This window comes from Eretmochelys imbricata, chromosome 2, assembly GCF_965152235.1.
Source record: "Eretmochelys imbricata isolate rEreImb1 chromosome 2, rEreImb1.hap1, whole genome shotgun sequence".
In the NCBI taxonomy this organism is placed as follows: domain Eukaryota; kingdom Metazoa; phylum Chordata; order Testudines; family Cheloniidae; genus Eretmochelys; species Eretmochelys imbricata.
Window position 1 is genome coordinate 46,245,541 of NC_135573.1, and position 16,741 is coordinate 46,262,281.

The 16,741-nt window shown below is 37.4% G+C and overlaps 1 protein-coding gene across 1 annotated transcript in view; it reads right to left on the reverse strand.

Moving 5' to 3' along the window:
* Positions 1 to 16,741, reverse strand: part of DECR1 (2,4-dienoyl-CoA reductase 1) — a 36,601-nt gene that overhangs the window by 8,899 nt on the left and 10,961 nt on the right. Inside the window, exons 2-5 of the mRNA XM_077810046.1 lie at positions 15,602 to 15,804; positions 8,421 to 8,478; positions 8,206 to 8,292; positions 3,365 to 3,512 (exon numbers count right to left, since the gene is read on the reverse strand). Of these exons, the coding sequence (XP_077666172.1) occupies positions 3,365 to 3,512; positions 8,206 to 8,292; positions 8,421 to 8,478; positions 15,602 to 15,804 (496 nt within the window). The remainder of the gene's footprint in view (positions 1 to 3,364; positions 3,513 to 8,205; positions 8,293 to 8,420; positions 8,479 to 15,601; positions 15,805 to 16,741) is intronic.

The window sequence follows — 16,741 nt, forward strand, 5'->3', positions numbered from 1 at the left end:
GCTAAACAAACTGTGTACTATTTATAAAAATAGTTTTAACGTAGATCACATTTTGGACCTAAAATACATGTCAGTGTCTCTGTAACAACAGCTGTGATGTATGCTAGCATACTATTATTAAATATTTGTTTACAGTAGCACTCACAATGTACTATGTGCATCCCAAACATTCAAGAAAGAATGGTCCCTGCTCCAAGGAGCTCATATCGTAAGGAGAGGCAAGTAGACATGGGTTAGGGGAAGGGAAACAACAAATAGGGAATTTTAAAAAATATAAATGAGATTCACTGAAGGCAGCATGGCAGAAGTGGGTCTCTTAGAGGGCCTTAAACGTGAACAGGCCTTGCATGAGAGTGCCATGAAGAAGAAAGCACGACTGTGAAAGACGATCAACTGGTGGCCAAGGCTGTGGACACTATTAGAGTGGAGAGGGAAGGTAGCGGGATGCCATGAAACTTAATAAGGATATGTAGAGATGGAAAGAATTACATGGAGCTTTGAAGAAAGAGGCAAGAAGCTTAAATTTAATGGGATATGAGATGGGGAGCCAGGAAAGATAACTGAAAAGGACATTGACAAGTTCCTATTGTGAGACAAGGAAGCTGACTTTAATGGCTGCAATGTGTATTGACTAAAGGGAAGCAAGGTATATGTTTGGAAGACCAGAAAAGACGCTACTGCAGTAAAATAGGCAGGACATTAAGAGGTCCCAACAGAGATTTGTCTGTTGGGATGGATCTTAGATGCTGAGTAGGAAGAAGATATTAGTACCTAAGTGTTATTGGACTGACTGTACATTTCCAGAATGCATTGCATGTGGCACATGAAAATACCATTTGACCAGAGACCATAACATACTCTAAAGTGTCTATACACAGCTTTGAAACTTTAAACTCTAGTCATCAACATACAGCAATGGCAAAGCAAATTCAAAGCATCGTGGACACTTTTTGGAGTGAAGTTCTACTACGTTGTCATAAAGATTGCAATCTCAATAAATATGACCATATTAGCATTTTTTGTAATTATGATAGTAACAGATTTTTGTTCAGGTAAAATATAGGAACAAGCCTATATGCATGCTATTACTTTTCATGCTCTAGATAGGACTTCTTGCACTTCTATATTTTTCCTGTATCGTTCTGGAATAAATGAATGTTTTGGATAATAGAGGACGAGATTACATTACAGTTGCAAGATGAGATGGCTCACATATGTAAAGTGAACTACTCAATATTCATGAATAGTGAAGAGACTATGAATTTTCATTATAATTATCACAAAAATAATGGAAGATGATGTAACTCATTCTTGAATTAAGTCTATACTCTACTAGCAATTTACTATTTTAAATGTTCCCAAGGAAAAATCCCATAGAAATTAAAATACCTTATTCCCAAGGATTCCCTGAAGCACAAAGAGGCAGTTATACGCAGATTCATTAAAAAGATCATAATGAAGCTCATAATGATATACAGCAAAATATATGAAGAGATGATTTTAAAACTACAATCTAATGAGCAGTAAATATGGTTTCAGGTATGAAAGAAAGAGCCTGACACAGTGATTGTACAATAATTAAGAACATATTTGGCAAAGTTTATTATTAGAAAGGAAACACTTTTTGCTGCTTTTACATAATTGCAGACTGTGTTAAAGCAACAAAAATCTGAAACCTTAGAATGAACGAGTCCATCTGATCAGGCAGCTAGAGAAATGCAATACAAATAGGCTTTGCAGAATTCAATTTTTATTGTTTATATTTAACAGATGATATCAATGTTTATTTTCAAGCATTTTTTATTTTTATCAATTGAAATGTTCACTGTTGTGTGAAACCATGGGTTTAACGCTTTTTTTTCAATTTTTATTTTTTAAATTTTCTCAGTTGTGGGAAATTATGGGGTGTGATCAGACAATTTTTTTAGTGACAGTAGATACTGAGATTCAAAAAGTTAACACTTCATATAAGTCTTAACACAAATTGTCAACGTCACATGTCAAAATATACGGAGTAAATATAATTAAATCAAATTCTTAAGTTCTCAATCAGCATTTTTCTTACTTCGCCTATGCGCAAATTTCTGTCACCACTGACGGAACTATTTTTTTTGTTGGTTTGTGTGCGTACAGTGAAATCGACGTTTACCAAAATTTACCTATTAAAAAGCTAATCTTTCTAAATACAAGTCAGGACAATTCTAGGCTCTTATCTAGTGTGAGCTATTGACTCAAATGTGTGACCGTGTGCCTTAATAAATCTGGAAAAGTAGTAATAAAAAAGGGACCATATGGAAAACCATACCCAAGAACTTGCACTGCTGCTAGCCAAAGAGCAGGAAAGGAAGATTTATTTTTTTTTCATTTTATAAATTAGCAAAGCAGTGTGCCAGAATAAAAATAGAGCTTTCTACATACATCTGCCAGTTATTATATACTGGCATATAACATTTTCCCCTAAAACAAATGAAAAAAAATTGGTTATGTTGTCGCCTACTCAGGCGCTATATATTTGAATGTCCACTGGAACAGAATTACCAATTAGTCCAATTTTCAGAGTTACCGTCAGACACTCTGTCAAGTACTTTAGGATCAAAATTTGAATTTAGGAAAAATGAGAAACAAAAGCTAATATTAAATATTTTCGTAATTTAAAAATATTGCTTGAAGTTAAACATTAACCTCTAGTATTTGCCATCAAAACATCACAGCCTGGAACTTGAAAAATGACTGGAAACAGAATAGAAAGAAGACTGAAACCAATACGTCTACTTTTATTGGTGAAGTAGAGGGAAATTCAAAAAGTCTTCAAATGTAGTGAAAAGCAATATTTAGATGTTTGCAGTTCTTTTACTTTAAATAAATCTAAGGTGCCGATAGTAACATTAATGGTATTTTTTTGGGGGAAAAAATAACCTAGCATGATTTTTAACCTAACTGAATCCATTTAAATGAATGCCACATAGTTCATTGCTTAATTAAAGGAAAATGGAGAAAGGACACAGGAGATGAGTTATAGCACTATTTGTAATTTAAAGAAAAGTCTTATTTTTAATAATTTACAGATAAGGTCCAAATCCTGCAATCAGATTTATGTAGGCAGCCTCATTCACTTTGGATCTGATTGCAGGATCAGGTCCTAAAATAAAATGATGGATTCTGCAAGGTAGTGCTGTGTTGTATAGATGTTTGCACTATACAAAAGTTTCTTCTTGCAAACCTGTACAGCAATACAACTCATTTACCAAAATGTTTATTTAAAGCATCAAAACTTGCTATTGTACACAAGTTTTAAAGCAAGGACAGTAAATGGTAATGAGATGTCACAATCCTCAGGCACTGTTTAGCTTTAAGTGTAACTTACCTTTTTGTACTTTAATTAGTTCCTTTCCAATTTCTAGAGTTACAAAGGCAGTACCATTAAGAACAATATCAACTATTGTTTTCCAAGCATTAGCAGAAAGACGTTCAGTAGGAGAAACAAAGTTTCCAGCTGCATTGTTTATCACAACCTAAAACAAGAGAAGACAAGCCTAAAAAGTTATACAGAAATTACCATATATACTCGTTCATAAGCTGAATTTTTTTGGTAAAAAAGTGACGCATCAAAGAGCGGGGGTTGGCTTATAAACGGGTCTACACCAAAATCTGCTGATTTTAAACTCTATGAAACCATTGAATTGAATATTTAATACACTGTCATTTTGTTTACCTGGAGCGCCTGCAGGCAGGGAGGAACTGAGGGTTCCTCATGGCCGCGGTTTGCTGTTCCCAGCCACTTCCCGCAGCTCCCATTGGCTGGGAACGGCGAACTGTGGCCACAGGGAACTGAGGGGCTCCATGCCTGCAGGCGCTCCAGGTAAACAAAACGTCCCAACCCGCCAGTGGCTTACCCTGACAGGCCGGGAGCCAAAGTCTGCCGACCCATTTATTGATGTCAATACTGCAGCCTTTTAAAGTTGCAAAGGCTTTGTTTAGTGGACTAGATTGGCTTGAAAGGAATCCTAAAAGAGCAGTAATTTGATCTCTTCATGCATTTCTACCAATGGACCTCATAAGTCTCGAGCCAATATGAAAATATAACGTGCAGAATCGATGGAATCTCTAATAAAACTAAAACAGCCTATTATCCCCACAGACATGCCAATCTGTAGGGCTGTTTTGAAATAAACAAACAAGAATAATAATTTGACAGTGATAAAGCAGGTGACATTCCTGTATAAAGTCCTACAAAATCTATAACTACTATAATAATAATAATCTATTTTCATACTAGTATTTAATATGAACAACAATGAAATCAAAAGAAAAAGGTCTGCTTATCACGCAGCGTTCAAACTTAAAGTTGTTGAATATGCAGAAGCAAACAATAATTGCGCCGCTGCTCGCGAATTCCGTATCAATGAGAAGTAAGAGAATGGCGAAAAAATAAAACAACACTAAAAGACATGCCAAGAAGCAAGAAAAAATGTCCAACGAGGTGCGCTTCATTTCCTGAGCTGGAGAAAGATCTCAATAATTGGGTTGTTGAATGTTGACAAAATGGGTACATTGTCACTAGAACTGGAATTCGTCTGCGTGCTCTGCAAATGTCGAAAGATGACAAATACAAATCAAGTTTCAGAGTAGCAGCCGTGTTAGTCTGTATCCGCAAAAAGAAAAGGAGTACTTGTGGCACCTTAGAGACTAATACATTTGTTAGCCTCTAAGGTTCCACAAGTACTCCTTTTCTTTTTGCAAATACAAGTCAGTAAAGCCATCAATGTTTGTCACATCAGCGGGTTGGTGTACTCACTTCATGAACTACCATAGTGTCTGTCTTTGTCAGCTAACAAAGATAGCGCAAAAGCTGCTGAGAGATCTGGAAGAAAAAATCTAATCTTTCCAAAGGTTTATTATAAAATATCGAAAGAAATATGCATTTGAACTGTCACAAATAGGAAATATGGACGAAACACCGATGACATTCGATCTCCCGAGCAACAGAATGGTAATCGGTGTTGGTGAAAACACAGTTTTAATTAAAACCACTGGCCATGAAAAAATCCATTTTACGGTCGTTTTATTGTGTTTGGCAAATGGATCAAAGCTCCCTCCTGTTGTTTTTTTTAAAAAACTTTGCCTAAAAACATGAAATTTCCTGCTGGTGTCATCGTACGTGCACACGAAAAGGGATGGATGGATGAAAGTGGGACTACTGAATGGCTGGAAAAAAAAGTGTGGAATAAGAGACCAGGAGCACTTTTCAAGAAACCTGCTATGCTCGTCTGGGACATGTTCAGGGCACGCAAGACGGATGAGGTGAAAAATGTGCCCAAAAATATGAAAACTACTTTGGCTGTAATACCTGGAGGCTTAACTTCAGTTCTACAACCGCTTGATGTCTGCCTGAACAAATCCTTTAAAGACAGGCCATGCAAAATATGGTCTGAATGGATGTGCTCAGGCATGGCGAAGCTGACAAAAGGCGGAACTCTTATGAAGCCAGAAATCAATCTAGTCACCAAGTGGATCAAGGACGCGTGGGTGTCCATTCCCTCGGAAATGATAGAAAAATCATTTAGGAAATGCTGTATCAGCAACGCATTCAATGGTTCAGAAGATGATGCCATGTTTGAAGATGACACAACAGAGACTGATGATGAGAAGGAATCTGAGTCTGAAGATGACACTGCCGACATCTACGATGACAATGCAGGTGCAGCTGTGACTGAAGCCGAGTTTAATGAACTGTTTGGTGAATCAGAGACTGATTCAGACTTTGAAGGATTTTAAGACTTTTTAAAGTCTCTTTGTTCTAATTTACTTGTTACATATTTGTTCAGTTATTACATATCGTTACATATTATAACAGGTTTTTCTTTGGATTACATTAAAATAATTCTAGCAAAACTTTTGAGTGTTTCTTGTGGTGCCAACTTTTAAAATATAGCAGGCGTTGGCAAACTTTGGCTCCCGGCCCATCAGGGTAGCTGCTGGCAGGTCAGGACATTTTGTTTACTTGGGGCATCTGCAGGCACAGAGCTCCTCAGCGTCCAGTGGCCGCAGTTTGCCGTTCCCAGCCAACTGGAGCTGCAGGAAGTGGCGCTACTGGGAGCTGAGGGCTCCATGCCTGTGAATGTTCCAGGTAAACAAAACGTCCCGACCCTCCATCGGCTTACCCTGATGGGCCAGGAGCCAAAGTTTGACAACCCTTGAAATATAGGGTCTGCTTATAAAAGTGTCATACAGTTTTTACTATTTTTTACCTATCCATCTTGGGGGGTCGGCTTATAAACAAATGGGCTAATGAACAAGTATATACGGTAGTTCACCATAGCACTTAAGAGGTATAAGAAACCTTTTGGCATTGCTAGACACAGAAGTAAAAATCTTCCTATCAAATGAAGTACAGTTTAGACAGACAGGAAATAATCCATCATAAACTGTAGAGGAGGGCCACCATATAGACTCTGGCCATTAGGCTACGCAGCCCTGACTAAGGGGGGGGCAGCCATATTGACCCTGGCCACTAGGCCATGTAGCCCTGCAGAAGGGGGCAGCCATTTTGACTCCAGCCATTAGGCCATACTGCTCTGAGGCTAGGGTGGTCATTTGGACTCTGCCACAGGGCTATAACAGCCTTCCCCCGTCCCCAAAGTATGACGCGGTGTTCCAGCCCCACGACATTCTCCCATAGTGAATACCGGAAAGAAAGCTATTCTGGACAGGTATCTTGGTAGAATTTTAGGTGGTGAAACTCAGGGATCTTTACTAATAGTTCAAACAACCACCTACATATCTAATATTTCCTAAGTTGCTAATATCAGTGTTCAATGATCCTGACTGTTATATCCCATTGAGGACAAGTGGGTATAAAAGAATAAATGTTTTAAACAGACTCACTGTCAAGTGGTTTTGTAACATATGGTACTGAAACAGGATACAGAACTCCAAGAAAGTGAAAAAAATGTATATATTCTCTTCACATGGCTTCTGGTGGGATTTTTTCCTGACTTCTAGCCCATGCTGTCTCCCTCCTCCACTTTACCCCATTTTTGTCCTCTGATCTCTCCTTTACATCCCCTACTCTGTTCTCTTGCCAAGTTATTGCCTTCCTTCCTTCCTTGGGCTTTTGTTATCTCTCTCCCCCAAGTTCTGCCCTCTGATGGCCCTATACGCTGCATTAAGCTATACAGGCAAAAGCACAGTTCTGCCAGTTTAAGCTGTGTCCACACTTGAAGTGCTTTGATATGGAATACCACTACAGCTACACTGGCAAAGCCCTTCTAAGTGCCAGCCTGACATATGTGCCCTGTCTCCCAAAACTGAACAGGCTAGTTCTCCTACAACTCTAACCAGCTTGGGACCTATCTACTTGAGACACTGCCCATCTCCCTCTTCCATAATGCGACAGCTGGATACCTCTGGACTTAAAAGAGAGGGACTGGGGGTAAAGAGTCCTATGTGAGAAGCCCTTCGCTTTGGAACCAGCTCCCTTAGCTTTGGTCCAAAAAAGCCTTATTTGTTCACCTTCTGGGCACAGGGAAAGGCTTATCTTTTTACTCTGGCTATATGGAAGTTGACATTTTGTGAGTAGAGTTCTGATTTGTTTAGCTGACAGTGAGTTGCTGAGGACTGTGTGCAGGTTATTGGAGAGTGTTTACCTGCTAGGTTTAATCGGTAATTTCTTTACATGTTAGTTTTCAAAATAGGTACCTTTTTTGTATATTTTGTATACACCAAAAAAAAAAAAAAAAAAAAGGCAAGGAAGGAAGAGAGAGGGAGAGAGACTGTTATTTCTGCTTTTAATTTGGAAGACATTCTGATAGTAATGTGACAATTGTCATAAGTCCAGAGATAAATAAAATAATTCCTGTAGGGCTTCATTCTGCTCGCTTTACTCACACAAGTAATTCCACTCGAATAGCAATGGAACTTTTTGAATGGGTAAGGGGACAGGATTTGGTCCATCTGGCTACTGAACCATTCAATAGCTACACAAAACCAGCTAGATACTATGGGGATAGGCACTGTAGAAAACTAGGATAAACAGATAAAACACTAGTTTTGTGCTGCACTATTGCTGTATTAGTAGCTGTCTTTTTCCTGCAGGTCTCTGTATGCAGAGCTGCTTTTCTACCATATATCACTTTTGTTCCCACATACTACTCAGGGTATTTTCACTGAAGACTGAAGTCCTTGCCTCATAACTATCATACTTACATCAGGATGTCCTGCCACCTTGATTAATTCAGCAACAGCATTCTTAACTGAAGCTGGGTCTCTCACATCACACTGGATTGTATGAACCTATATATTAATAGAGAAAAAGGCAATTGTAAGACTTTATAAAAGTATCACTCATGAGATAAAGAATAAAAAAAATTCTTTAAAATTCATTAAAAAATATAAAACTACAAACTTATCCATAAACTTACCTTGTTTCCTGTTTTAGAAGAAATCTCTTCTGCAGTTTGTTTCAAAACATCGATCTTCCTAGAAATAATTATAAATTTTAGCATGACTTGAGTTTCCACTAAATGCATCTATGTTACAAATCATTACACTTTGAAACATTAAAATCTTTCTATGAATGCCATTTGTGTATTGGTGATTTTAGTGCAAAATTTACCTTTGAAATAAACATAATTTAGGGCCTTGGTATTTCAATTCAGTTTCTGAAAAAAGCTCTTTCAAGTAAAATGGAGCTTTAAAGAAATTCCAAGTTATGTCCAACAAAGTAATCTTCTCTCATATTTTCAGCTAAAAGCAACTCCGATGGGACTTAAAAAAAAAAGAGATACTGCTGATAGTAAAACACAGCAGGTGATATTTAACAAAAAATGCCTTCATCCTGGGCACAATGATATTTAGCAGAGACAAATTTAAGGTGCTACCCTTAGGGAAGAAAAACCAAATGCAAAAATACAGAACAGGGGATAACTGGCTTGGCAGTAGCACTGCTGAGAAGGATCTGGGATGGTGGATCACAACAATGCAATGCTGCTGCAAAAAAAGCAAATGCAGTTTTAGGTTGCATTAACAGAGGCATAACATGCAAATCACGGGAGGTGATAGTAATGCTCTACTTAGCACTGGTTAAGCCTCAACTGGAGTACTGTGTCCAATTTTGGTCATTAATGGATAGAAAGGATGTAGAGAAACTGGAAAGGATCCAGAGGCAAATGACAAAGATGATCAAAGGAATGGAATGTAAACCATATGAGCAAAGACTGAAGGAACTGGGTATGTATAGTCTGGAAAAGTGGAGATTAAGGAGGGACATGACAGTGATCTTCAAATACTCGAAAGGCTGCCATAAAAAAGATAGGAAAAGTTATTCTCTTGCCACAGAGGGCAGGACTAGAGGCAATAGGTTCAAACTACAGCATAGCAGATTTAGATTAAATCTCAGGAAAAACTTCCTAACTGTAAGAAGAGTAGGACAATGAACAGACTGCCTAGGGAGGTTGTGGAAGCTCCTTCATTAGACTTTTCAAAAGGAGGCTGGATAGCCATCTGTCTTGGATGATTTAGACAACACAAATCCTGCATAACACATTTGACACCTAAACAGCATACTGGCAGGGCGTTAGAGCGGATGGTTCTATGATACTAAGTATTTTATTTGGGGCTGTCAATTAACCACAGTTAACGCCGCAGATTAACTGAAAACAAAATTAACACATTAATTTCTTTAACACGTTAATCACATACCTTTGGGCAGGGAGGGAGGCATCAGCAGCGGCTCCAGCTCAGAGCATCGGGTGGGCTGAAGGGGAGTGGGCTCCAGTCCAGAGCTCTGAAGGGGAGGGGGCGGGTGTGGCGGTTGGGCGGGAGCCCCACGCCGTGAGAGCGGCTGAAGCCAAGTTCCTGACTGGGGCTGGAGGCCGGAGCCCGGAGCCCTGACATGGGATTCGAGCCTGAAGCCCTGCACCCTGGGGGGGTGGGGGTGGGGGCTGAAGCCCAGAGCCCCCAAGCCTATTTTTGAAAATACAGAAAATCTAAAAAATATTTAAATAAATGGTATTCTATTATTGTTTAGCAGTGCGATTAAAACTGCAATGAATCACAATTAATTTTTTTAATCTCGCAAATAGTCACAATTTTTTTAATCATTTGAGAGCCCTAATTTTATTACTTTTTATATATTCACTTATTTTTTTGGGGGGAAAATATTAAGGAAAGGCCTACCAAGTGTTATAAGTACGGTATTTGATTTGTTATTTGGAAGAGCTTCACAGGTTGTTTATGTTAACTTGACGGATGAGATTAATTGCTCTTATCATGCTGGAAATCAGTAGAAATCCTGATGGTTAAAAGAAATATTGGCTATAGGAAATAAAAAAAAAAAAACTTGATAAGAAAGATAATTCTAATGATAAAATCATAACGGCCATTGCTGTCCATTTAAAAAGAAATTTGTTGACTTATTTTGTAAGCATCTAGAGGATAATAGCCAACGTGAATTTGTCAAGAACAAATCATGCCAAACCAACTACATTTCCTTTTTTGACAGGGTTATTGGCCTAGTAGATAAGGGTGAAGCTGCAATGTGATATATCTTTATTTTAATAAGAGTTTTGATAGTCCCACATGACATTCTCCTAAACAAACTATGGAAATATAGTCAAATGAAATAAATATAAGGTAGATGCACAACTGGTTAAAAGACTGTATTCAAAGCAGGGTGGATAAAAATCAATTATTTTAAAAAAAATAGAAAAAAAATTGTTTCTTAATTTAAAATCAGATTTTTTTGATAAAATGCTTTTTGAGGAAAAACCTAAAGATAGTTTTAATTAAGATACATAATAGCTCAAAGATATCTCATCATAGAATAGGGATTATAAATTCTAATTCTATATTCATGTAATGTTTAAGAAAAGTTTGAGTTCCAATAGTTCATGGATTAAGAACCCAATCTTATGGGATTCCAGGGGCTTCTGGAATTATTTAGGTTAATCTTTCTATCTACCCAATGGGATTCAGTGCTCAGTCTAGAAGATACAATCAGAGATGCTTAGTTTTGCAGTTCTCAAACTGTTGATTTGTGTCTCCAGAGATAACATGCTTGTTAACAGCAAAATTTTTTTAAATAAAGAAAGAAATCATATATAGAGGTGAGAAATAACAGACCTCAAACCTATTGTCCCTCAGCAAATTTGTGTACACTGTGTCAATTCCTTACCTCTCTCTAGAAGTGCAAAGTTTCAAAAAGTTCAATGAACTGTTGGGGGCGGAATAGATCTGGAGAAGGAGCAGAAGACTGGAGATAAATGTGAGTAGGGAGGGACAGGCAGTAGAAACAAAAGTGAAACTGTATGAGCACCATATTCCAGAAGACTTGAGATCTTTCTGAGTATAGCCTTCATTGATTTGAGATCTACCATACCATTCTCTCACTAGAAGGGGAAACCTATAATGGCAGCAGGCTGTAAGAGAGACCCAGTTTGGGAATATTTTAATGAAGTTCCTCTATCAGTGGGTAAGACGGGCATGCATGCAAAATGCAAACAGTGCAACAAAGAAATGCAAGGCCTGGATGCCCGAACGAAACAACATCATGAGAAGTGTTCCTTCTCAGGAAGAAGCTGCATTGAAGAGGATGCAGGAACTTCAGGTTGGTTAACTTTTTTATTTCATACTTCTTTCTTAAGGACTGCCTGTCTTCCTTCTGGACTATTCTTGAATTCTCATGTTTGAGCAAAAAAATATAGTTGTTACTCTATGGTACTATCACTTTAGATGCAGTTGTGATAAAAAAACAAAAAGCTGAAATAGGCAGATCTTCCTTTTACAATTTCACCTTTAAAGTAGTACTGAGTGTCAGTGAATGCAATGAGTAATACTAAATAAGCAGTATGGAAATAATAATTAAATAACTGCATTGACTTATTTTGTTTAGGAGAATCCATCCTCAACATACAGGATTCTGAAGACTATCCACCTTCAAGATCATTATCATTTCCTATCGTTTCAGAGTTATCTGCCAATGATAGCATTTTAGTCACATCGCCACAGTATGGAGCCATAGCCTCTAGCAAAAAGAAAAAAAAAATCTCCATCATTCAGAAACTATCATAGATAAATCTGTGATAAGAACCAGCAGATTACAAAAAGAAGTAATTGATGAAAAAATTGCCCAGTCTGTTTATGCAACAAACTCTCCTTTCCGTATGATTGAGAACCCAAACTTCAGTAACATGGTTCAGTCATTAAGACCAGGATACAGTCCAACCAACGGAGCAGATGTTGCAGGCAAATTGCTGGATAAAGTGTATGAAAGAGAAATTGAGAAATTAAATGCAAATGCAAAAGGTCCAGAGGGTGAAATTGTTAACCTGAGTCTTGATGGGAGCAACAATGTCCACAATGATCCTGTTGTACATGCTTGTGTGACAACTGAAGAAGGGAATGTCTTCCTTACAGAAACAATTGATACATCAGGAAATGCACACACAGCAGAATACTTGCAAGAAGTAGCAGTAAAAGCTATAACAAACTGTGGGGAAAAAAATTCAAACGTCTAGTACGCAGCTTGGTCACAGACAATGCTGCAAATGTATCCAAGATGAGAAGAAATTATTCAGAACAGAGTCCCAAGCTAATAACATACGGTTGCAGTTGTCATTTGATGCACCTCCAAGCCAAAGACTTCAGTGTTCCAGAAATAAAGGCTAATGTTGTTGAAATTGCAAAATACTTCCCTAACAACCACTTTGCAGCAGCTGCTCTGAAAAAAGTGGGAGAAACCAAGCTAACCCACCCACAAGACGTGCGATGGAACTCAGTAGTGGACTGGTTTGAGCACTATATGAAGAACTGGCCTAATCTGATGACAGTTTGTGAACAAAATTGTGAAAAAATAGATGGCACTGTCACAGCCAAAATTCTCAACATTGGGCTTAAGAGAAATGCTGAACACATGCTGAGTATCCTGAAGCCTATTTCTGTAGCCTTGAACAAAATTCAGGGAAATAGCTGTTTTATTGCTGATGCTGCTGAAATTCGGAAGGAACTGAGTGAGATATTAAAAAGAGAAATACACAATGACAGAGTTAAATTACAAGCATTAAAAAAATGAATGGGACAAGCACTATCTCCAGCTCATTCTCTTTCAAATATTCTCAATACTCGGTACAAGGGTCAAACCTTAACTGCTGAAGAAGAGGAGTTGCCTATGACATGGACATCCAGCAATCATCCCTCCATAATGCCAACTATAATAAATTTCAAAGCTAAGGGTGAACCATTCAAGAAATATATGTTTGCTGATGACGTTTTAAAGAAAGTCACACAAGTGAATTGGTGGAAGTCACTTAAGCACTTGCATGCAGAGACTGTTGAAGTGATAATCTCACTTTTAACAGCAGTAGCTTCTTCTGCCGGTGCAGAAAGAGTATTTTCTTTATTTGGACTAATTGATTCCAAATTGAGAAATCGTTTGGGACCTGAAAAAGCAGGAAAGCTTGTTTTTCTTTTCCAGATTATGAACAAACAGGACAATGAAGGTGAAGACGACTGAAATAGCTGCAGAAGCCAATATTTTAAGTTTCTCATGTTGGCCTGGCTGACATAGTCAATTTAATTTTTCTTCTTTTTTTTTTTTTTTAAATATTTCATTCAACTATTTTAGTTAAAAACAATGTTAATAAAATAAACCTGATTTTAAAAAACTTGAACGTTTAACTAAATTCAAAAATTCATATGCTTGTTTTGTTAAAATATGTTTTCTGTTGAAGGAAAAAACGCGTAACACTGGTTTAGTTAAATAAAACAATTTAAATGTCTGTCTGGTGATATTCTCCTCCTAATATAGCATGGCAAGAAAATCCTCCAAATATTAATGATTAACCTGTTGAATTGAAGATAGTTCACCTCCCAAAGACTTCATAAATATCTGCTTCAATTACCTTTGGTAAATGAAATAACCAATCATTCATTTTCCGATATAGCTGTAAAATTAATCTGAAAAGTTTTCAAAATAAATCACTTTAAAAATGTATCATGTGTACCTTCTAAAAATGAAACCTACATCTATCTTGGAGTTGTGAAGAATATGTATTAAGGTTATAACAACCAGCAAGAATGCATTTTTATGTAGAAATCCATGATTAAATTGAGTCTTCCTGACTAGTGATCTAAATCAAATCCACCCTGATTCAAAGAGTAGTTATCAATAGTTTGCTGTCACACTGGGGGGACATATCGAGTGGAGGTCCTGAAAAGGTCTGTCCTGGGTCTGGTACTATTCAATATCATAGAATATCAGGGTTGGAAGGGACCTCAGGAGGTCATCTAGTCCAACCCCCTGCTCAAAGCAGGAGCTATCCCCAATTTTTGCCCCAGATCCCTAAATAGCCCCCTCAAGGATTGAACTCACAACCCTGGGTTTGGCAGGCTCAAACCACTGAGCTATCCGTCCCCCCATTAATTTTCATTAAAGATTTGGATAATGGAGTAAAGAGTATGTTTATAAAATATGTAGATGATACCAGGTTGGAAGCATTGCTAGCAGTTTAGAGGACAGGATTAGAATTCAAAATGACGGACAAATTGGAGAATTGGTCTCAAATCAACAAGAAGAAATTCAATAAAGACAAGTGCAAAGTACTACACTTAGGAAAGACAAATCAAGTGCATAACTATAAAATGGGGAATAACTGGCTAGGCAGTAGTACAGATGTAAAAGATCTAGCATTTATAGTAGATCACAAATGTAATGATAGTTAATGTGATGCAGTTGCAAATGAGGCCAATATCAACCAAAGGAGAGCAACAAAACTGATAAAAGGCTTAGAAAACCTGACCTACGAAGAAAGGTTAAAAAAACTGGGCATATTTAGTCTTGAGTTAAGAAGACTGAGTAAGGACCTGATAACAGCCTTCAAGTATGCTAAGGGCTGTTTTAAAGAGGATGGTGATCAATTATTCTCCATGTCCACTGAAGGAACAGGCAAAATCTGCAGCAAGGGAGATTTATATTAGATATTAGGAAAAACTTTCTAACCATAAAGGATACTTAAGCACTGGAGTAGGTTTCCAAGGGAAGATGTGGAATCCCTGTCATTGGAAAATTTTAAGAACAGGCTGGACAAACACCCGTCAGGGATGGACTAGGTATACTTGGTCCTACCTTAGTGCAGGACGCTGGACTAGATGACCTCTCGAGGTCCCTTCCTGTCTACATTTTTATTTTTTGCCTCTCTTCTCCCACATTGAGTTTGCAATAGAGGTGAAGTATACCTGGCTTTTTTTTTGTTTTACTATACTTCCTTTTTGTGGACCATCATGACTTTCTTCTCATTGAAGGCTATGCAGCAGTCAAGCACAAGACATTACAGGTCTTACATAAATACTAACAATTTTAAATGTAATATTTATACTCTGCAATGTATTTGTGTATATTTCGGAGCAGCTTTTTAAAATTTAGCACATCAGATTATAATTAAAATGGTACTGCAGGTTAAGAGCCAGATTTAAATTACATGTCTGTAGCTATGAATAAAAAAAATGTATCTTTATGTATTATTTACAAAGGAACAGGGAAGCAGATCAATGCAGCTTTCAATACTAAATTTTAAAAGATTTTTCAGGTTTGATTATTAGTATTTACCTGCTTGATATAACACATTCGGCACCTAAACTGGACAGAGCTGTTGTCATTCCTTTGCCAATCCCAGTACCTCCACCAGTAACAAAAGCCACTTTTCCTTGAAAGGTATTTGGTGGTAACATCATTTTTTGAAGAGGTGGAAAGAAGCTAGCTTGTGGTGCATTGTTACTTTGACTTAATATATTTGATCCATGACTGAAAAACTGAAACAAAAAAATAAAATTATTTATTACTGCTTACATACATGGATTCCCACAACGATCATAAGAAAATTAAGTTTTCAGTCTTGGAATTATAATAATAAATATTTTCACAATTGACAAAAATTCACTGTAAGCAATAATTGTCTATTTATTGCATCACACTATACGTGAATACTTTTAAACAAATATGAATATTAAAGTAATTTTAATTGTTAGGGTAAGTTAATAGACTGCGGTAATTTCCTCTACATTTTCAAATGAAATAAATGTTTTTCAACAGTTAAGTGATTTTTGTTCTTTTGAACATTGTGCCCAGTCCTGCAATAATTACTCACGTATGCCCCAGTCCTACATTGGGATTAATTAGTGTGGACCCATCAGCTGTTTGTAGATCCCAAAGCAGGAGTGATGCTTTAGACCCTGATCCTGCTGCAAAGACTTCTGCATGCGCTTAACTATATGCGTTGTGAGTAGCTTCACTAAGTCAGCAGGACTACCCGTAGTATGTAAAGATAAGCACATGTATAAGTCTGCAAAATTGGGGCCTGCAGTAGTAGCTATCCAAGGCCTTGATCGGGCACCACTGAAGTAAATGGAATTTTCATTATTGGCTTCAACGGGACCAGGATCAAGCCCCATACAACTAATCCCACTGGTTAATGGAACTACTTGTATGGGTAAGGCTTTTATGACTAGAACATTATAGGTGAAGTAGGTATCACTGCCTATTATTAAAGTTGTCTGACACATACCATTAACACACCCCGTTTTGAGTTGCTTAAAATTTTGCCAGTTTTAACAGTTTGAGCTGAAAATTTCAATGCTGGGGTCTGCTTCAAGCAGAAGGTTTTTGTAAACTTTCAGCCAAAACAGTTCAACCATTTCTGAGAATGAGACTAGGAGAAAATATGATTTTTAACATTAGAGCAGGGACTTG